Source organism: Trichomycterus rosablanca, chromosome 6, assembly GCF_030014385.1.
Source record: "Trichomycterus rosablanca isolate fTriRos1 chromosome 6, fTriRos1.hap1, whole genome shotgun sequence".
Taxonomy (NCBI): Eukaryota; Metazoa; Chordata; class Actinopteri; order Siluriformes; family Trichomycteridae; genus Trichomycterus; species Trichomycterus rosablanca.
The window spans coordinates 27007037-27029412 of NC_085993.1; the positions used below are offsets into that span (position 1 = coordinate 27007037).

At 41.5% G+C, this 22376-nt stretch overlaps 1 protein-coding gene across 5 annotated transcripts in view; it reads left to right on the forward strand.

Annotated features, from left to right (window-relative positions):
• Positions 1-22376, forward strand: part of caskb (calcium/calmodulin-dependent serine protein kinase b) — a 110063-nt gene that overhangs the window by 64382 nt on the left and 23305 nt on the right. For 2 of the 5 annotated variants that reach the window (XM_062997620.1, XM_062997621.1), the window contains exons 18-21: positions 5149-5184; positions 5475-5513; positions 6080-6276; positions 8028-8143. In XM_062997620.1, the coding sequence (XP_062853690.1) occupies positions 5149-5184; positions 5475-5513; positions 6080-6276; positions 8028-8143 (388 nt within the window). The remainder of the gene's footprint in view (positions 1-5148; positions 5185-5474; positions 5514-6079; positions 6277-8027; positions 8144-22376) is intronic. The other 3 variants (XM_062997622.1, XM_062997624.1, XM_062997623.1) reach the window with 2 other exon arrangements.

Here is a 22376-nt window from a genome sequence, read left to right on the forward strand (position 1 = left end):
TTTCAGACCTCCAAAAAAAATGGTTCTTCCTCCACAGTGCATAATATCATTAAACATTTCGAGAAATCGGGAGAAATTTCAGTGCGTAAAGGTGGGCGCAAGCTTAAGCTGAACGCCCGTAATCTTCGAACCCTCAGGCGGCACTGCATCAAGAACCGCCACTCATCAATAGCTGATATAACCACATGGGGAAGGGATTGCTTTGGCAAACCTTTGTCAAGCACTACAATACAGAGTTACATTCACAAATGCCACTTAAAACTTCACTGTGCAAAAAAGAAGCCTTATGTTAACCATATCCAGAAGCGGCACTGACTTCTCTGGGCTCCGAGGCATCTAGGATGGATCATCACATTTACATTTTCGGCATTTAGCAGACGCTCTTATCCAGAGCGACTTACAGAAGTGCTTCCTTAGTAGACATTACCTTACTCTAGTTTAAGTAGACAACAGTCCAAGAATACAGATCTGCCGAAACACTGTTAGAACCAAAGTTTTTTTTTTTTTTTTTTTTTTGCAAGAAATTAATAAGAATAAGAACGTTAGTAAGTAAGTGAGTAAGTAAGTACATGTCGGCTTAAGTGCTTAGTAAAGAGGTGGGTTTTTAATCATTTTTTTAAAGACAGCAAGAGGGGAAGTTCGTCCCACCACTTGGGTGCAAGTACAGAGAAGAGCCTTGATGCTTGTCTTCCTCGAGTCCTGGGTGGAGGATCAAGTCGGGCAAGACTAGTGGCTCGGAGGTTGCGTGATACAGAGCAAGGTTTGATTAGACCTCGAAGGTAACTTGGAGCTGGTCCATTTTTGGCTTTGTAGGTGAGCATCAGTGTTTTAAACTGAATAGATCCCCTCCATGACACCTGGTAGGAGCACCCTTCCAGGTAGGAGGCCATCCATTGCCATGCCGAACCAGTTACTCCAAGGTTGGAGAGACTAGACGAGAGAATGCTGTGATTTACTGTGTCAAAGGCTGCAGAGAGGTCAAGAAGAAAGAGGACCGATGACAGTTTGGCTGCTTTGGCTGCATAGAGCTTCTCAGTAACAGCCACAAGAGCTGTTTCTGTGGGGTGTGCTGCCTTGAAGCCAGACTGGTACGGATCATGGAGGTCATTCTGAGTGAGAAAGAGAGATAGTGGTAGACAGTGCGTTCAAGAATTTTGAATAGTCAAGTCAACTTTATTTATATAGCACTTTTTACAATAGACATGGTCTCAAAGCAACTTTACAAAATCCAAGACCAACAGATACAAAAACCCCTGTTGAGCAAGCCGAGGGTGACTGTGGCAAAGAAAAACTCCCTGAAAATTACAGGAAGAAACCTTGAGAGGAACCAGACTCAGCAGGGCCCATCCTTCTTGGGTGGCTTGGAGGATACTTTAAATAAATAGGATTTACACAAATCATACAAACACAGAATTAAATGAACTAAAAGTTATAACTGGCAATAAATAAATAATAATAATAGAGTTATTATTCGGTCTAGTCTTCAATAAAGTCTGTAGTGAGTTCGTCATTCTTGGTGCAATTACTCCAGATCTGTCACATCCGACAGGAGCAGCATCATTGTCACGGCAGTCTCGACTTCAATCCTTTACCTTGGCGGGTAAACAGGTTTCCATCAGAATGCCCTTGGGGTAAAACAACAGAGAATGTAGTTAATAATGTACAATGCTAGTTGAGTAAAACAGTTTTACAGAGAGTTTTAGACTCCAGCAACCCTAATTATTACAGCATAACTAAAAGGGAGAGCGAGCAGGTAACAAGGTCATGAAGGCTTTCATAGGACATCAGCGCCCATCTCCCCACCGTCACCAAACCTGTGTGATCGGACAAGAGAGGCAGAACGACAGCAACCCAACATCCCTGATCACCACAAATTTCTATGACCAAGAACCCCCAAGCTCTGCACCTTTGTCTATACTAATCAAAAGCCTGAGAAAATAAATATGTTTTCAGTCTAGACTTAAACATTGAGACTGTGTCCGAATCCCGAACCGAGGCAGGAAGATTATTCCAAAGTTGTGGAGCTTTGTAAGAAAATGCTCTTCCACCAGCCGTGATCTTTTTAATTCTAGGAACTATAAGTAACCCTGCATCTTGTGAGCGAAGTGGACGCGCTGGGTTGTAGTGATTAATAAGTTCACTCAGGTACTGTGGAGCCAGACCATGTAGCGCTTTATAAGTTAGTAAAAGTATTTTGTAATCAATGCGGAATTTAACTGGCAGCCAGTGAAGAGATGATAGAACAGGACTAATATGATCAAATTTTCTAGTTCTATTTAGCACTTGAGCTGCTGCATTTTGAACTAACTGGAGTTTGTGTATGGATCTACCAGAGCATCCAGTTAGAAGAGCATTACAATAATCTAACCGAGAAGTTATAAACGCATGGATCAGTTTTTCAGCGTCATTAACAGATAGTATATTTCTTATTTTAGAAATATTACGCAAATGATAGAAAGCAACTCTAGTAATATTATTGACGTGTGTATCAAAGGAGAGATCTGAATCTAGTGTGACACCCAAGTTTTTTACATCTGAGCTGGGAGTAACAGAGAAAGTGTTTAAAGTGCACCAGGTTAGACAACTTGTCTCTTGCAGCTTTAGAGCCAACAAGTAAGACATCTGTTTTATCTGAATTAAGTAAAAGAAAATTACACGACATCCAGTTTTTTATGTCGTTTACACAATCTTCTATCTTACTGATTGTGTTAGTATCATTTGGTTTGGCTGATATATACAGCTGTGTGTCATCTGCATAGCAGTGAAAATTTATGCCATGTTTATGAATAATTTCTCCTAGTGGAAGCATATAGAGTGTAAATAATAGCGGTCCCAGTACCGACCCCTGTGGAACACCACACTTTACTTTTGTAGTTTCTGAGCATTTATTATTTACAAATTGAGAGCGGTCAGTCAAATATGATGTGAACCAAGAGAGTGCGAGTCCTTTAACACCTCCTGTATTTTCTAACCTATCCAGTAAAATGTTATGATCGACCGTATCAAACGCTGCACTAAGATCTAATAGAACAAGAAAAGAGACACATCCATTATCAGAAGGCATTAACAACTCGTTAACTACTCTAATTAATGCAGTTTCGGTACTATGGTTGGGTCTAAATCCAGATTGAAATTTTTCATGAATACAATTTTCATTCAAATAAGAGCATAACTGTTTGGAAACTACTTTTTCTAACATTTTAGAGACAAAAGGAAGGTTTGAAATTGGCCTATAATTAGATAAAACATGTGGATCAAGATTAGGTTTTTTAATCAGGGGTTTAATAACAGCACTTTTAAACAATTTAGGCTAAGGGATGCATTGATTAATGTAAGCAGGGGCTCTACAATAGCTGGGAGTAAACCTTTAAGTAAACGAGTTGGAACAGGGTCGAGTATACACGATGATGACTTTGATGATTTAATCAACGCAGTTAGTTCATTTTGGGAGATTGGATTAAAGGAATTTAGTTGGATTACCTTGTTACTATTATCATCACTATTATCACCAGTGCTGCTCAGAGTGAGTTCATAATTAACATTGGCAAGTGACACACTCTGACTCAAGTCGTATTTTTTCTATCTTATCATTAAAGATTTTTTAAAAATCATCGCTGGTACAGTCGGGTGGTATATTAGATTCAGTTTCATTGACGTTTTTAGTTAATTTGGACACTGTCTCGAAAAGGAATCTAGGATTGTTCTTATTTTTCTCTATTAGGGACGAATAATATAAAGATTTAGCTTTTATAAGGGCATGTATAGCATCTTTCCAAGCTATCTTATACACTTCCAGTGTAGTGTGCCGCCACTTGCGTTCTAATTTTCATGCTGCTTGTTTAAGAGCACATGTGTGGTCATTGTACCATGGAGCAAGCTTTTTCTCCCTAATCAGTTTAATTTTGAGTGGGGCTATGTTATCTAAGGTTGTGCGCAATACGGTCTCTAGGTGTTGAGTTGCCTGATCTAGTTCTTTAGGTTCTGATGCTGATATATTTGGTAATTCTGGTAGGCAGTTTATGAACGCTGCTGCAGTTGCAGATGTAATAGTGCGCTTACATTTAAAACGATGTGGTTGCTGTATATGATTGGATAGGGACACTTCATATATTAGTAGGGAGTGATCAGAAAAGAGAGGAGTGAGATTGGTCTGTAGTTGTTAATGTTTGTGGTGTCTAGTGTAGGTTTCTTAAGAAGAGGCATGACCTGAGCCTTCTTAAAAGCGTTAGGGACAACGCCTGATGTCAGGGAGTTGTTGATGAGTGGTGTGATAAAGGGGATTAGGTCCCGTGAAATGTCTTTGAGGATAGTAGATGGTATAGGGTCTAGTGTGCATGTAGTGGGATCGCTGGATGAGAGAAGCTGTGCAACCTCATCCGTGGTGAGTGGAGTGAATCTGGTGACTGTGTTAGTGGGTTAAGGGGCAGTTGAAAGTGTGTCAGTTGAAAGTGTGTCAGTCGGGGAGAAGGATTGATTGATTCTGTCAATCTTTTCGTGAAAGAATGTTGCAAAGTCAGTAGTAGTAAGAGAGGCAGAAGGGGGAGGAGGGTTCAGAAGTAAAGAAAAGATCACACAGTGGATACGTGTATTGTGGTCAGATGAATCAGCATTCCAGGTCTTTTTTGGAAAAAATGGACGCGTTGTGCTCCGGACCAAAGACTCCAGACTGTTATCAGACCGTTATCAGCAACAAGTCCAAAAGCCAGGGTCTGTCATAGTACGGGGCTGTGTCAGTGCCTTTGGCAAAGGTAATTTACACTTATGTGATGGCAGCATTAATGCAGAAAAGTACGTTGCGATCTTAGAGCAACATATGCTGCCCATAAGTTGACCAGACAAAACATGAAATATCTCAGGTTCATCCTGTCTGCATAAAGAAACTCTTTTTATGCTTTTTATTTGCATTTTCCATGCTGTCCCAACTTTTTCTGATTTGGGGTTGTATGAAATGTTGTTAAATCTTTAGTACAGATCTCTCAACAGCCAATGTAGAGATGGCCAAGCATTGATGAATTTTGCACCTGTTAGGGTGTGGCTGAAATAACCAAACTTATATTCATTACTTTGGGCAAGTATTATGCTTTAATAAATCAAATTTTTTTTTTACAAATGCCTGAGAGTTCTAATGGGTGATAATGTAATTTTTAGGACTTGCCAGCAACTATTCAACCCAAAGGACGGCAGGTGAGCACCTTAATAACTGTTTCTTTGCTTTGTTAGTTTAAAATTTACTTATACTTTACCTAAACACTTGAGTTTGTGTGCATGCATCTAAACTGCATTTTACATAGCCTGATGTAGTCAAGTTAACCAGCCTACACAGTAAGGTTAAATAGTCTGCTAGTGTTCATAATTGAGGTGGCCTATTCCTTTTTACTTTCACCCTAGTCCTGTCTATCAGGATTGGATTTTTTTTCCCACTTTATGACATGTGTACGCTTGTGTGTGCATGGTTGATGCTTTCGAACCCTTAGATCTCCAGACCTGCAATCAAGGATAAAATGTCTATGAAGGTAGGTGTCTTCAAAAGGGGAAACTGATTGAGTGATTGTCCCCCACAGTAACTCCCCCTCCAGTATCAGCATTGACCATTGTTTTTGTTGCACTCTGTTGCAACTGAGCTATTTTCATAAGGCTTTGCTTTTGTAGTTGTAGCTAATAGTCCTCCATTGCAAGGATCTGGTCCCCTGCCCGTTTTGCCTCTGCCCCATTCTTGTCGAGTGCCTTAGTGATATATGGTCTAGACTGCCTCTAGACTGAGGCATTGCCCTGCTTGTAAAAATGTTTTGTGTGTGTGGTTGTGTTTATGTGCCTGTGTGTGTGTGTGTAACAGAGAGCGAGAGAGAGAGACGTGGTGGTGTTTTCTGTGGCTTTTTTTATTTTTATTTTTTTTTTTATTTATTTTTTTTTTTTTGCAAACATGCAATCCATCAGTCTAGTTCAACTACAGGGCAGTCGTTCAGTTTTCTCTCAGCTCTACTTTGCATTATTTCTTTGCCTACTGCTATTTGCTCCTTTGCCTGTTTATTTACCATTTCCATGACATTAAAAAGCCTAACTGTTAAATAATCATTCACAGATATTTGTGCGGGCACAGTTTGAGTATGACCCTTCAAAGGATGACCTCATCCCTTGTAAAGAGGCAGGCATTCGCTTTCGAGTGGGTGACATTATCCAAATCATCAGTAAGGATGACCACAACTGGTGGCAGGGCAAGCTGGAAAACACAAAGAATGGAACAGCTGGACTCATTCCTTCTCCAGAGCTTCAGGAATGGTGAGCATCACACCTGTTTAAACTGTATATGTGGGGGTGGGCGCATTGAAGCAATTTACATAGAGCAAAAATTTGTGGTGTTTATTATTGTCTACCACTTACACAAACAAACTATGCAATAAATTAACTAAATATGAACTATTATGTTTTTGGGTTTTCATGCATACACTATGATAGAGCGCTCGGGTGGCGCAGCAATACAATTCTGAGCAGAGGGCTGAGGTTTAAGAGTCATGGTATGCAAACTCACACTGGTATGCAAACTCCAGTGTAATCTGTTCTGGCGACCCCTAAATACAGCAGCAGCTGAGGAAAACACACATGAAATTTGTGGGTATACATTTACTGACTATAGCCAGTCTGTTGCTCTGTACATGCATTTATCACTCTGCACCCCATTTATCCATTGGAAAGAACCCTCATAGTTGAAGCAGTTTCAAAACAGCATTAATGATAGCAAGACACGTCGCTCAGGTGGCGCAGCGGTAAAAACACACCAGAGCTGGGATCTCGAATATATTGTATCGAGTCTCGGCTCTGCCTGCCGGCTGGGCTGAGCAACCACATGAACGACGATTGGCCTGTTGTTCATATAGGGGTGTGATATTGAGCCAGATAGGGACTCTCACATGACTGATTCAACTACGATCTCTGCTGGCTGATTGAAGGCGCCTGCACAGAGATGGGAAGAGAGTGCGGATCAGGGTGTGTCTCTCCGTACACAGGGCTTGTCCGCAGCTGATCTTGTTTGGTGTAGATGACAAAATGCATACGGCTGCTGCCCACGTGTCGGCGGGGGCATGGGATAGCTTCGAGCCGGGGCCGGCATTGGTGGAACACTGCTTTAAACTTTTCGGTTATAAAACCTCAAGCACACTTCTGCCAAAGGACAATATAATTTAGCTACATACACCAATGCCCCTCCCCTATGGAAACTCACAAAACCAAACATCATACTGGACAGTGCCAAACTTAAAATAAACACACACCCAAACAAATACGTAAAGGAATTCCTTGACATTAGATGTAAATTCCCTATCCACTCAAAATTCTTTACAGACGGCTCGAAAACCAAAAACTTTAATAGGAGGATTGCCTTTTCCATTTGCTGATCGGTTACTATTGCTGCTGATACAAACAGCTCGATTTACACAGCTGAAGCATGTGCTCTAGAAATGACCTTGAAACATTAGAAATTCAGGTTACAAAGCGCACTTATATGTACAGACATTCAGTCCTGACGCCAAGCAATGGAAATGCTATCTCTCCACCACCCTATATACTAAATAAAATAATGAGTATTCAGCTGCAAACTAAACAGTAACTCAACAGCTGCAAAAATGACATCAGTTTGTGCTGGATCCTGGGTCATTGTGGCATTGCTGAAAATAATAAAGCAGACCAGTTAACAAGGAGCGAAATCTATAACTGCATTTTACATGTTGTAATGACTGGTATAAAAATTTTGTGTATACATTGCCAACAAAAGGCATCGGTTGGAGATTATAGGATTGTGAGTAAGGTCATACTTACGCTGTCAAATTTGATCAACCTACTGACTAGATAAATTTATTGGCTGTTGATCCTGTCAAATTTAATACTACCCAATAATTTTAAAGTTTGAATATAAAAGAATGTATTTGCCAACCGGCATGCAAACTGAAAGTCATGCAGACTGTCTTAACATATGAATATCTGTTTTTGCCACTCCTATTGTGTACAGTCATTTTTGTGTATTCTGTACCCCTTAGGCGTGTGGCTTGCATAGCAATGGAAAAAACCAAGCAGGAGCAGCAGGCTAGTTGCACCTGGTTTGGTAAGAAGAAGAAACAGTACAAAGACAAGTATCTAGCTAAGCACAATGCAGGTAGGTAAAGATACTGCCTGCATTATTTCATGCTACATTTCTCAAATGTTCACACAACTGCTTAGTCCAGCCAGTAACTCCCTATTGATTATTTATGTAATGTCCTTCAATTAAAAAGCTTTTCATAAATTCATGACAATATGTTAGGTGTAAGAATACTTGGTCTGTGATTAGTATGCAGTAATAAGTTATAGCTAAAGCATGCCTGCAAAAGCAAACTAACAAACATTTGTTGTTTTGTGTTGATGTTTTACTGTTTCTTTGAATGTACTAAATTAGTTGCCTTATATTTGCTATATAGTTACACAAAATTAGATGGTGTTGAGTGTGAAAGTAGTGTGCTATAGGTTTAGTATAATTTAATTTGAGTAGTATAGTGGCTGTATTCAACATCGACTGATAAGTTTGTTTTACCGCTGTCAGTGGAGGTTAAATAAAACCTCACGCTGTAGAAGTTGGGGTGGCACAGCAGTCTTCCACACTAGCCCACCACTGCTAGGATCTCGAGCTCTTGAATTTGAATCTCTGCTCTGCTATCAGCCGACTAGGCTCCTACATAGGCATGATTGGCTATGTCTGAGGGTGGGTGGGGCGAAGCGACTCCTCATTAATACTGCACACATGGCCTCTGTTGGCTGGTTGTTGATTCTTGCACAGAGATGGGGGGAAAAATGGATATTAGTGCATGACTGTGTGTTAGGTACGGCCCTCCTCTGTCAGAGTCAGATTTAGGGTCTGCAACAGTAGAGGAGATACAGCTGGGTAATTGTGTATTACGAAATGGGAGAAAAAAAAAGAAAAACATGTATAAATAAAATAACAATCACAAGGTACTTTGGATAAGTGTCTGCTAAATGCTGTAAATGCAAATATTAGTACTGTGACTGTTATGTTACTAGCCTATGGAAAAAGGTAGGCTGCACTTTCACAGCATTCACAACAAAGTTCTCCTGCTTACCAGAGCTGCTGGCAAACACCCAAAAAACAAACATCTGGCCTGCCAGCTTTTGCTTAAAATGTTTTTCCTTTACAGCTGGTGCTCTACTTTTTTGGTGTCTGATGCCATGTAATAATAATAGCTCTAATAATAATAATAATGTAAGTCTCTTTGAATTAAAGCATTTGCTAAATGTAAAATTATATATGCAACCAGGGAAACCAGTGTAGTAGCGGTAGCTCAGTGGTTAAGGTACCGGACTATTGATTAAAAGGCCCTTAGCTTTAAATTGTTTGCACTCTATTTGTTTGCATTTGTGAGTTGTTCTGAATAAAATAGTCTGTCAATTGTCAGAAATGTAGATGTACAAATCCCATTTCCAAAAAAGTTGGGACATTTAGTAAAATGCAATACAAATAAGAATCTGTGATTTGTTAATTCTCTTAAAATATAATGGCCTTTTATTATCCCACAAGGGGAAGTTTGCATTGTTACAGCAACACAGGGCAAAGAGAATATACAGAAAATTATATGTATATAGAAGTAATTTATAAAATTTAAAGATAAAAAGATTTTTAAAAAATGTAAATAGATACATGTAGATAAAAGAAATGTAAAAAGAAGCTTAAAAAAGAAATGTTAAATAAAAAAAGTTACAAAATGTTTAAAGGGTTACAAATATTACACAGAGACTTTATCACTATATATACAGTACACTGATCAGCCATAACATTAAAACCACCTTATTGCGTCTACACTCACTGTTCATGTTATCAGCTCTACTTACTATATAGAGGCACTTTGTAGTTCTACAATTACTGACTGTAGTCCATCTGTTTCTCTACATATTTTTTAGCCTGCTTTCACCCTGTTCTTTAATGGTCAGGACCACCGCAGAGCAGGTATTATTTAGGTGGTGGATCATTCTCAGCACTGCAGTGACACTGACATGGTGGTGGTGTGTTAGTGTGTGTTGTGCTGCTATGAGTGGATCAGACACTGCAGCGCTGCTGGAGTGTTTAAATATCGTGTTTACTCACTGTCCACTGTATTAGACACTCCTACCTGGTTGGTCCACCTTGTTGATGTAAAGTCAGAGACGATCGCTCATCTACTGCTGCTGTTTGAGTTGGTCATCTTCTAGACTTTCATCAGTGGTCACAGGGCGCTGCCCACGGGGCACTGTTGGCCGGATATTTTTGGTTGGCGTACTATTCTCAGTCGAGCAGTGACAATGAGGTGTTTCTACACTCTTCATTTTTTCAGCTCATACTTTTTTAGCCTGCTTTTACCCTGTACGTCAATGGTCAGGACCACTACAGAGTAGGTATTATTTGGGTGGTGGATCATTCTCTGCACTGCAGTGACACTAACATGGTGGTGGTGTGTTAGTGTGTGTTGTGCTGGTATGAGTGGATAAGACACAGCAATGCTGTGACTGCTGGACTGAGAATAGTCCACCAACCAAAAATATCCAGCCAACAGCGCCCTGTGGGCAGTGTCCTGATGAAGGTCTAGAAGATGACCAACTTAAACAGCAGCAATAGGTGTGCGATTGTTTCTACAATGTGGACCAACTAGGTAGGTGTGTCTAAAATAGTGGACAGTGAGTGGACACGGTATTGAAAAAAACTCAAGCAGCACTGCTGTGTCTGATCCACTCATACCAGCACAACACACACTAACACACTATCACCATGTCATTGTCACTGCAGTGCTGAGAATGATCCACCACCTAAATAATACTTGCCCTGTGGGGTCCTGACCATTGAAGAACAGGGTGAAAGCAGGCTTAAAACGTATGTTGAGAAATAGATGACTACAGTCAGTAATTGTAGAAATTTAAAGTGCTTCTTTATGGTAAGTGGAGCTGATAAAATGGACAGTGTGTGTAGAAACCAGAAGGTGGTTTTAATGTTATGGCGGATTGGTGTGTATGTATGTACAGTGTATCACAAAAGTGAGTACACCCCTCACATTTCTGCAAATATTTTATTATATCTTTTCATGGGACAACACTATAGAAATAAAACTTGGATATAACTTAGAGTAGTCAGTGTACAACTTGTATAGCAGTGTAGATTTACTGTCTTCTGAAAATAACTCAACACACAGCCATTAATGTCTAAATAGCTGGCAACATAAGTGAGTACACCCCACAGTGAACATGTCCAAATTGTGCCCAAATGTGTCGTTGTCCCTCCCTGGTGTCATGTGTCAAGGTCCCAGGTGTAAATGGGGAGCAGGGCTGTTAAATTTGGTGTTTTGGGTACAATTCTCTCATACTGGCCACTGGATATTCAACATGGCACCTCATGGCAAAGAACTCTCTGAGGATGTGAGAAATAGAATTGTTGCTCTCCACAAAGATGGCCTGGGCTATAAGAAGATTGCTAACACCCTGAAACTGAGCTACAGCATGGTGGCCAAGGTCATACAGCGGTTTTCCAGGACAGGTTCCACTCGGAACAGGCTTCGCCAGGGTCGACCAAAGAAGTTGAGTCCACGTGTTCGGCGTCATATCCAGAGGTTGGCTTTAAAAAATAGACACATGAGTGCTGCCAGCATTGATGCAGAGGTTGAAGACGTGGGAGGTCAGCCTGTCAGTGCTCAGACCATACGCCGCACACTGCATCAACTCGGTCTGCATGGTCGTCATCCCAGAAGGAAGCTGACGCACAAGAAAGCCAGCAAACTGTTTGCTGAAAGCAAGCAGTCCAAGAACATGGATTACTGGAATGCCCTGTGGTCTGACGAGACCAAGATAAACTTGTTTGGCTCAGATGGTGTCCAGCATGTGTGGCGGCGCCCTGGTGAGAAGTACCAAGACAACTGTATCTTGCCTACAGTCAAGCATGGTGGTGGTAGCATCATGGTCTTGGGCTGCATGAGTGTTGCTGGCACTGGGGAGCTGCAGTTCATTGAGGGAAACATGAATTTCAACATGTACTGTGACATTCTGAAACAGAGCATGATCCCCTCCCTTCAAAAACTGGGCCTCATGGCAGTTTTCCAACAGGATAACGACCCCAAACACAACCTCCAAGATGACAACTGCCTTGCTGAGGAAGCTGAAGGTAAAGGTGATGGACTAAACCCAATTGAGCACCTGTGGCGCATCCTCAAGTGGAAGGTGGAGGAGTTCAAGGTGTCTAACATCCACCATCTCCGTGATGTCATCATGGAGGAGTGGAAGAGGATTCCAGTAGCAACCTGTGCAGCTCTGGTGAATTCCATGCCCAGGAGGGTAAAGGCAGTGCTGGATAATAATGGTGGTCACACAAAATATTGACACTTTGGGCACAATTTGGACATGTTCACTTTGGGGTGTACTCACTTATGTTGCCAGCCATTTAGACATTAATGGCTGTGTGTTGAGTTATTTTCAGAAGACAGTAAATCTACACTGCTATACAAGTTGTACACTGACTACTCTAAGTTATATCCAAGTTTCATGTCTATAGTGTTGTCCCATGAAAAGATATAATGAAATATTTGCAGAAATGTGAGGGGTGTACTCACTTTTGTGATACACTGTATATATACAGGGGTTGGACAAAATAACTGAAACACCTGTCATTTTAGTGTGGGAGGTTTCATGGCTAAATTGGACCAGTCTGGTGGCCAATCTTCATTAATTGCACATTGCACCAGTAAGAGCAGAGTGTGAAGGTTCAATTAGCAGGGTAAGAGCACAGTTTTGCTCAAAATATTGCAATGCACACAACATTATGGGTGACATACCAGAGTTCAAAAGAGGACAAATTGTTGGTGCACGTCTTGCTGGCGCATCTGTGACCAAGACAGCAAGTCTTTGTGATGTATCAAGAGCCACGGTTTCCAGGGTAATGTCAGCATACCACCAAGAAGGACAAACCACATCCAACAGGATTAACTGTGGACGCAAGAGGAAGCTGTCTGAAAGGGATGTTCGGGTGCTAACCCGGATTGTATCCAAAAAACATAAAACCACGGCTGCCCAAATCACGGCAGAATTAAATGTGCACCTCAACTCTCCTGTTTCCACCAGAACTGTCCGTCGGGAGCTCCACAGGGTCAATATACACGGCCGGGCTGCTATAGCCAAACCTTTGATCACTCGTGCCAATGCCAAACGTCGGTTTCAATGGTGCAAGGAGCGCAAATCTTGGGCTGTGGACAATGTGAAACATGTATTGTTCTCTGATGAGTCCACCTTTACTGTTTTCCCCACATCCGGGAGAGTTACGGTGTGGAGAAGCCCCAAAGAAGCGTACCACCCAGACTGTTGCATGCCCAGAGTAAAGCACGGGGGTGGATCAGTGATGGTTTGGGCTGCCATATCATGGCATTCCCTTGGCCCAATACTTGTGCTAGATGGGCGCGTCACTGCCAAGGACTACCGAACCATTCTGGAGGACCATGTGCATCCAATGGCGGTGCCGTGTATCAGGATGACAATGCACCAATACACACAGCAAGACTGGTGAAAGATTGGTTTGATGAACATGAAAGTGAAGTTGAACATCTCCCATGGCCTGCACAGTCACCAGATCTAAATATTATTGAGCCACTTTGGGGTGTTTTGGAGAAGCGAGTCAGGAAACGTTTTCCTCCACCAGCATCACGTAGTGACCTGGCCACTATCCTGCAAGAAGAATGGCTTAAAATCCCTCTGACCACTGTGCAGGACTTGTATATGTCATTTCCAAGACGAATTGACGCTGTATTGGCCGCAAAAGGAGGCCCTACACCATACTAATAAATTATTGTGGTCTAAAACCAGGTGTTTCAGTTATTTTGTCCAACCCCTGTATATGTATATATATATATATATATATATATATATATATATATATATATATATATATATATATATATACAGTGTATCACAAAAGTGAGTACACCCCTCACATTTCTGCAGATATTTAAGTATATCTTTTCATGGGACAACACTGACAAAATGACACTTTGACACAATGAAAAGTAGTCTGTGTGCAGCTTATATAACAGTGTAAATTTATTCTTCCCTCAAAATAACTCAATATACAGCCATTAATGTCTAAACCACCGGCAACAAAAGTGAGTACACCCCTAAGAGACTACACCCCTAAATGTCCAAATTGAGCACTGCTTGTCATTTTCCCTCCAAAATGTCATGTGATTTGTTAGTGTTACTAGGTCTCAGGTGTGCATAGGGAGCAGGTGTGTTCAATTTAGTAGTACAGCTCTCACACTCTCTCATACTGGTCACTGAAAGTTCCAACATGGCACCTCATGGCAAAGAACTCTCTGAGGATCTTAAAAGACGAATTGTTGCGCTACATGAAGATGGCCAAGGCTACAAGAAGATTGCCAACACCCTGAAACTGAGCTGCAGCACAGTGGCCAAGATCATCCAGCGTTTTAAAAGAGCAGGGTCCACTCAGAACAGACCTCGCGTTGGTCGTCCAAAGAAGCTGAGTGCACGTGCTCAGCGTCACATCCAACTGCTGTCTTTGAAAGATACGCGCAGGAGTGCTGTCAGCATTGCTGCAGAGATTGAAAAGGTGGGGGGTCAGCCTGTCAGTGCTCAGACCATACGCCGCACACTACATCAAATTGGTCTGCATGGCTGTCACCCCAGAAGGAAGCCTCTTCTGAAGTCTCTACACAAGAAAGCCCCCAAACAGTTTGCTGAAGACATGTCAACAAAGGACATGGATTACTGGAACCATGTCCTATGGTCTGATGAGACCAAGATTAATTTGTTTGGTTCAGATGGTCTCAAGCATGTGTGGCAGCAATCAGGTGAGGAGTACAAAGATAAGTGTGTCATGCCTACAGCCAAGCATGGTGGTGGGAATGCCATGGTCTGGGGCTGCATGAGTGCAGCAGGTGTTGGGGAGTTACATTTCATTGAGGGACACATGAACTCCAATATGTACTGTGAAATACTGAAGCAGAGCATGATCCCCTCCCTCCGGAAACTGGGTCGCAGGGCAGTGTTCCAGCCTGATAATGACCCCAAACACACCTCTAAGACGACCACTGCTTTATTGAAGAGGCTGAGGGTAAAGGTGATGGACTGGCCAAGCATGTCTCCAGACCTAAACCCAATAGAACATCTTTGGGGCATCCTCAAGCGGAAGGTGGAGAAGCGCAAAGTCTCGAATATCCGCCAGCTCCGTGATGTCGTCATGGAGGAGTGGAAAAGCATTCCAGTGGCAACCTGTGAAGCTCTGGTAAACTCCATGCCCAGGAGAGTTAAGGCAGTTCTGGGAAATAATGGTGGCCACACAAAATATTGACACTTCAGGAACTTTCACTAAGGGGTGTACTCACTTTTGTTGCCGGTGGTTTAGACATTAATGGCTGTATATTGAGTTATTTTGAGGGAAGAATAAATTTACACTGTTATATAAGCTGCACACAGACTACTTTTCATTGTGTCAAAGTGTCATTTTGTCAGTGTTGTCCCATGAAAAGATATACTTAAATATCTGCAGAAATGTGAGGGGTGTACTCACTTTTGTGATACACTGTATATATATATATATATATATATATATATATATATATATATATATACAGTATATATATATATACGTATATACAGTATATATATATATATATACAGTTAGGCCCAGAAATATTTGGACAGTGACACAAGTTTTGGCATTTTAGCTGTTTACCAAAACATATCCAAGATACAGTTATATAATCAATATGGGCTTAAAGTGCAGACTCTCAGCTTTAATTCAAGGTATTCACATCCTAATAGGAGGAAGGATTTAGGAATTACAGCTCTTTAATATGTAGCTGCCTCTTTTTCAAGGGACCAACGGTAATTGGACAATTATCTCAAAAGCTATTTCATGGGCTGCATGGGTTATTCCCTCATTAATCCATCATCAATTAAGCAAGTAAAATGTCTGGAGTTGATTCCAGGTGTAGCATTTGCATTTGGAAGCCGTTGCTGTGAACCCACAACATGCGGTCAAAGGAGCTCTCAATGGAAGTGAAACAGACCATCATTAGGCTGAAAAAAAAAGAAATCCATCACAGAGATAGCGGAAATGTTAGAAGTGGCAAAATCAACAGTTTGGTACATTCTGGGGGAAAAAGAGCGCACTGTTGAGCTCGGGGACTCGAAAAGACCTGGACGTCCACGGAAGACAACAGTGGTGGATGATCGCAGAATCCTTTCCATGGTGAAGAAAAACCCCTTCACAACATCCACCCAAGTGAAGAACACTCTACAGGAGGTAGGTTTATCAGTATCTAAGTTTACCATAAAGAGAAGACTTCATGAGAGCAAATACAGAGGGTTCACCACAAGGTGCAAATCATTAATCAGACTCAAAAATAGTAAAGGCCACATTAGACTTTGCCAAAAAACATCTAAAGAAGCCAGCCCAGTTCTGGAACAGCATTCTTTGGACAGATGAAACTAAGATTACCTGTACCAGAAAGATGGGAAGAATAAAGTATGGAGAAGGCTTGGAACGGCTCATGATCCAAAGCACACCACATCCTCTGTAAAACATGGTGGAGGCAGTGTGATGGCATGGGCATGCATGGCTTCCAATGGCACTGGGTCACTAGTGTTTATTGATGATGTGACAGAAGACAGAAGCAGCCGGATGAATTCTGAAGTGTACAGGGATATACTTTCTTCTCAGATTCAACCAAATGCAGCAAGGTTGATTGGACAGCACGTCACAGTACAGATGGACAATGACCCAAAACATACTGCGAAAGCAACCCAGGAGTTTTTTTAAGGCAAAGAAGTGGAATATTCTGCAATGGCTGAGTCAATCACCAGATCTTAACCTGATTGAGCATGAATTTCACTTGCTTAAGACAAAACTTAAGGCAGAAAGACCCACAAACAAGCAACAACTGAAGACAGCCACAGTAAAGGCCTGGCAAAGCACCACAAATGAGGAAACCCAGCTTTTGGTGATGTCCATGGGTTTCAGACTTCAGGCAGTCATTGCCTGCAAAAGATTCTCAACAAAGTATTAAAAATGAACATTTTATTTATGGTGAAGTTAATTTGTCCAATTACTTTTGAACCCCTGAAATGAGGAGGCTTTGTAGAAAAATGGTTGAAATTCCTAAACGTTTTATAGGATATTTTTGTTTAACCCCTTGAATTAAACATGAAAGTCTACACTTCAATTGCATCTCAGTTGTTTCATTTCAAATCCAATGTGGTGGCATGCAGAGCCCAAATCATGAAGATTGTGTCACTGTCCAAATATTTCTGGGCCTAACTGTATATATATATACAGTGTATCACAAAAGTGAGTACACCCCTCACATTTCTGCAGATATTTAAGTATATCTTTTCATGGGACAACACTGACAAAATGACACTTTGACACAATGAAAAGTAGTCTGTGTGCAGCTTATATAACAGTGTAAATTTATTCTTCCCTCAAAATAACTCAATATACAGCCATTAATGTCTAAACCACCGGCAACAAAAGTGAGTACACCCCTTAGTGAAAGTTCCTGAAGTGTCAATATTTTGTGTGGCCACCATTATTTCCCAGAACTGCCTTAACTCTCCTGGGCATGGAGTTTACCAGAGCTTCACAGGTTGCCACTGGAATGCTTTTCCACTCCTCCATGACGACATCACGGAGCTGGCGGATATTCGAGACTTTGCGCTCCTCCACCTTCCGCTTGAGGATGCCCCAAAGATGTTCTATTGGGTTTAGGTCTGGAGACATGCTTGGCCAGTCCATCACCTTTACCCTCAGCCTCTTCAATAAAGCAGTGGTCGTCTTAGAGGTGTGTTTGGGGTCATTATCATGCTGGAACACTGCCCTGCGACCCAGTTTCAGGAGGGAGGGGATCATGCTCTGCTTCAGTATTTCACAGTACATATTGGAGTTCATGTGTCCCTCAATGAAATGTAACTCCCCAACACCTGCTGCACTCATGCAGCCCCAGACCATGGCATTCCCACCACCATGCTTGACTGTAGGCATGACACACTTATCTTTGTACTCCTCACCTGATTGCCGCCACACATGCTTGAGACCATCTGAACTAAATAAATTAATCTTGGTCTCATCAGACCATAGGACATGGTTCCAGTAATCCATGTCCTTTGTTGACATGTCTTCAGCAAACTGTTTGCGGGCTTTTTTGTGTAGAGACTTCAGAAGAGGCTTCCTTCTGGGGTGACAGCCATGCAGACCAATTTGATGTAGTGTGCGGCGTATGGTCTGAGCACTGACAGGCTGACCCCCCACCTTTTCAATCTCTGCAGCAATGCTGACAGCACTCCTGCGCCTATCTTTCAAAGACAGCAGTTGGATGTGACGCTGAGCACGTGCACTCAGCTTCTTTGGACGACCAACGCGAGGTCTGTTCTGAGTGGACCCTGCTCTTTTAAAACGCTGGATGATCTTGGCCACTGTGCTGCAGCTCAGTTTCAGGGTGTTGCCAATCTTCTTGTAGCCTTGGCCATCTTCATGTAGCACAACAATTCATCTTTTAAGATCCTCAGAGAGTTCTTTGCCATGAGGTGCCATGTTGGAACTTTCAGTGACCAGTATGAGAGAGTGTGAGAGCTGTACTACTAAATTGAACACACCTGCTCCCTATGCACACCTGAGACCTAGTAACACTAACAAATCACATGACATTTTGGAGGGAAAATGACAAGCAGTGCTCAATTTGGACATTTAGGGGTGTAGTCTCTTAGGGGTGTACTCACTTTTGTTGCCGGTGGTTTAGACATTAATGGCTGTATATTGAGTTATTTTGAGGGAAGAATAAATTTACACTGTTATATAAGCTGCACACAGACTACTTTTCATTGTGTCAAAGTGTCATTTTGTCAGTGTTGTCCCATGAAAAGATATACTTAAATATCTGCAGAAATGTGAGGGGTGTACTCACTTTTGTGATACACTGTATATACACACACATATACACACACACACTGCCTGGCCAAAAAAAAGGTCACCACCTGGATTTAACTAAGCAATAAGAGCCTCCCATTGGATAATTACTGCATGGGTGATTATGTTTCAGCTGGCAACAAGTTATTTAACCCTAACTGATGCAGTGAGTAGCTTCTCATTTGTTAAACAACCATGTCGAAAGACACATCCTGTGGTCGTGGAAAAGATGTTACTCTGTTTCAGAATGGTCAAATTATTGGCATGCATCAAGCAGGCATGCATCTCTAAGGAGATTGCTGAAACTACTAAAATTGGGTTAAGAACTGTCCAACGCATTATTAAAAAGTGGAAGGACAGTGGGGAAACATCATATTCGAGGAAGGAATGTGGTCGGAAAAAAATCTTGAATGATCGTGATTGGCGATCACTTGGTCAAATCAAATCATAGAAAAATTACAGTAGAACACAGGGATATGTTTAATAGTGAAAGTAAGAGTGTTTCCACACGCACAATGCGAAGGGAACTCAAGGGATTGGGACTAAACAGCTGTGTAGCCTTAAGAAAACCACTTGTCAGTGAGGCTTATCGGCAAAAACGGCTTCAATTTGCTAGGGAGCATAAAGATTGGACTCTGGAGCAATGGAAGAAGGTCATGTGGTCTGATGAGTCCAGATTTACCCTGTTCCAGAGTGATGGGCGCATCAGGTTAAGAAGAGAGGCGGCTGAAGTGATGCACCCATCATGCCTAGTGCCTACCGTTCAAGCCTGTGGGGGCAGTGCTATGATCTGGGGTTGCTGCAGTTGGTCAGGTCTAGGTTCAGCAATGTTATGTGCCCAAAGAATGAGGTCAGCTGACTACCTGAATATACTGAACGACCAGGTTATTCCGTCAATGGATTTTTTCCTCCCTGATGGCACGGGCATAGTCCAAGATGACAATGCCAGGATTCATCAGGCTCAAATTGTGAAAGAGTGGTTCAGGGAGCATGAGACATCATTTTCACACATGGATTGGCCACCACAGAGTCCAGACCTGAACCCCATTGAGAATCTTTGGGATGTGCTGGAGAAGACTTGTGCTGGGCAGTGGTCCAAATCTCCCATCATCAATACAAGATCTTTGGGAAAAATGAATGCAACTCTGGACAGAAATAAATGTTGTGACATTGCAGAAGCTTGTGGAAACGATGCCACAGCGAATGCGTGCCATAATCAAAGCTAAAGGCGGTCCAACGTTTCCTCTTTATTTACAGATTTAAAGGCCCTTTTCTTATTATTTATAAGAACCTTATAATTTGGCGTAAACAACCAACTCATTATTGGCAAAACACTGTACTGTTTTGGTGGGTACATTGTTTGTAAGGCTGTTGACATCTCTGTGTGGAACATTTTTAGTCTGTTGTTTCAAAGCAGTCTTTAAGATAAGATAAGACTTTATTGATCCCCTTAGGGAAATTAACTTTCAGAACCTACCTACCTTTCAGGCCCTACCTTAGTCGCCTAAATTCGCACCACGGACTGTGAAATTAGCCGGTTTTCATGTATTATGCAATTTGCTGTGTAATTCAAACTTTATGGTTTGTGTCTAGCGATTTACCATTTGTCATTCATGTAGCATTCAAGTGCCTTACATTTACTGGTTAATCTGCACTATGAGGTGGTCCTAGCAGTCCTACGGCAATTCAGTTCGCAATCGGTTAGTCAAAATGTCCAAGATGTCGAAGTCTAAACACTTCAGGCTTTGTCCTGCACTGACCGAGATCCCTCCAGAGTCCCTGAATCTTTCCACAATATTATGAATAGTGAATGGTGAAAACTAATTTATTACATTATTGCTTGTAAAGACTTATACCATCTTTTATACCATGTTTTTCTCACCAGTAACCAGTTCATGTGCTAATCGTGGAACGTTTAACTTTAATATTCTATAAACTTTTCATTCTTATTTTGCCTTTGTTCCAAATTTTGGAGTGTGTTGCAAGCATCAAATTCTAGATGTCTGTTTACAAATTACAATTAATTTAATCAGTGAAAATATCATTAATCTTTTGTTTGTATTTTGGTAATAAAAAAAAAATAGAGAAAATGTACAAATCACATATTGTTCTTTTTACTGCATCTTACACAATGTCCCAAAGGGGGTTTGTAATGATAGTTGGCAGCACTTTGATCTTCACGATTACATTTATGAGCTGATAACATTATGGGTCTATACATTTGTTAAATAAATACAGCAGAACTAAAGCTACTTTGCTTTGTTGGGAATCATTTTTAATTTGACTAAAACCGCATGGCTTTATGACCGTGTCTTTTAACTTGTGCTGAGCATGTGTCATCCTCTCTAGCTGTGTGTTGTGTGTGTTTTATTTGTGCCTGCAACTAAACCAGGTACTGTTTCTACCTCAGCACAGTTATGATTTCTGTTTAAACAAACTTGATTCCTTTGATTTCCCTCCTTGTCCTTTTTCATGCTGTCTCTTCTTAATGGCCTTCTTGCATGTAAGTATAACTAACAACATTTTTTTGTTTGCTTTTTTATATGTACTTTAACCTAATAAAAATGTTATGCAGTTTTAGCAAGTAAGAAGTTGTCAACAAATTGTGTCTTAGAAAATAAGACAAGGCCATGTTTGTTAGTCCCTAATTATCCTTGTATTTTGTCTTTGCTGTTCTAATGTTACTTTTTGCAACAAACAGTGAACAAGATCTACAATGCTGTTGATCTTTTATTAAGTTCAGCTTTAATTTTCATTTACTTTCTGCTGTTCAAGTGCATTACTGTGGGCATGCAGGATATGTTGGAGCCTGTTCCACTGCATTTAGAATTAGGACACTGCCGCTCAGGTGGCGCAGCGGTAAAAGCACACACTGTTCACCAGAGCTGAGATCTCGAATACATCGTATCGAATCTCTGCTCTGCCTGCCGATTGACCTGTTGTTCAGATAGGGGCGGGATTAAGCCGGATGGGGACTCTCTCTCAGACTAGTGCAATTACGACCTCTGCTGGCTGGTTGGTGGCGCCTGCAAGGAGATGGGAAAGGAGTGCGGTAGAGGGTGTGGCTCTCCGTATACAGCGCTGTACTGCACTGCACTCGTCAAGTGTAGGTGATAAGATGTTCGATTGCTGTGCACGTGTCGGAGGGGGCGTGGAGCAGCCTCATCCTCCCCAATCAGGAGCGGGGACCAGCATTAGTGAGAGGATGATTGATGGTCAGAAATTGGATGCACTAAAAAGTGGGAGAAAAGGGGAAAGAAAAAAAAAAAAGAATTAGGACACTTACATTGGCCCCTGGTCCAGTAACAAAGGTTCCATTTGAAGTACCAAAAGGCACATGGTTTGGCACCATTGGGACCATTAATATTCAGAGGCAGGGCCAGAAATAGTTTATTGTTTCGCAGACCATGAA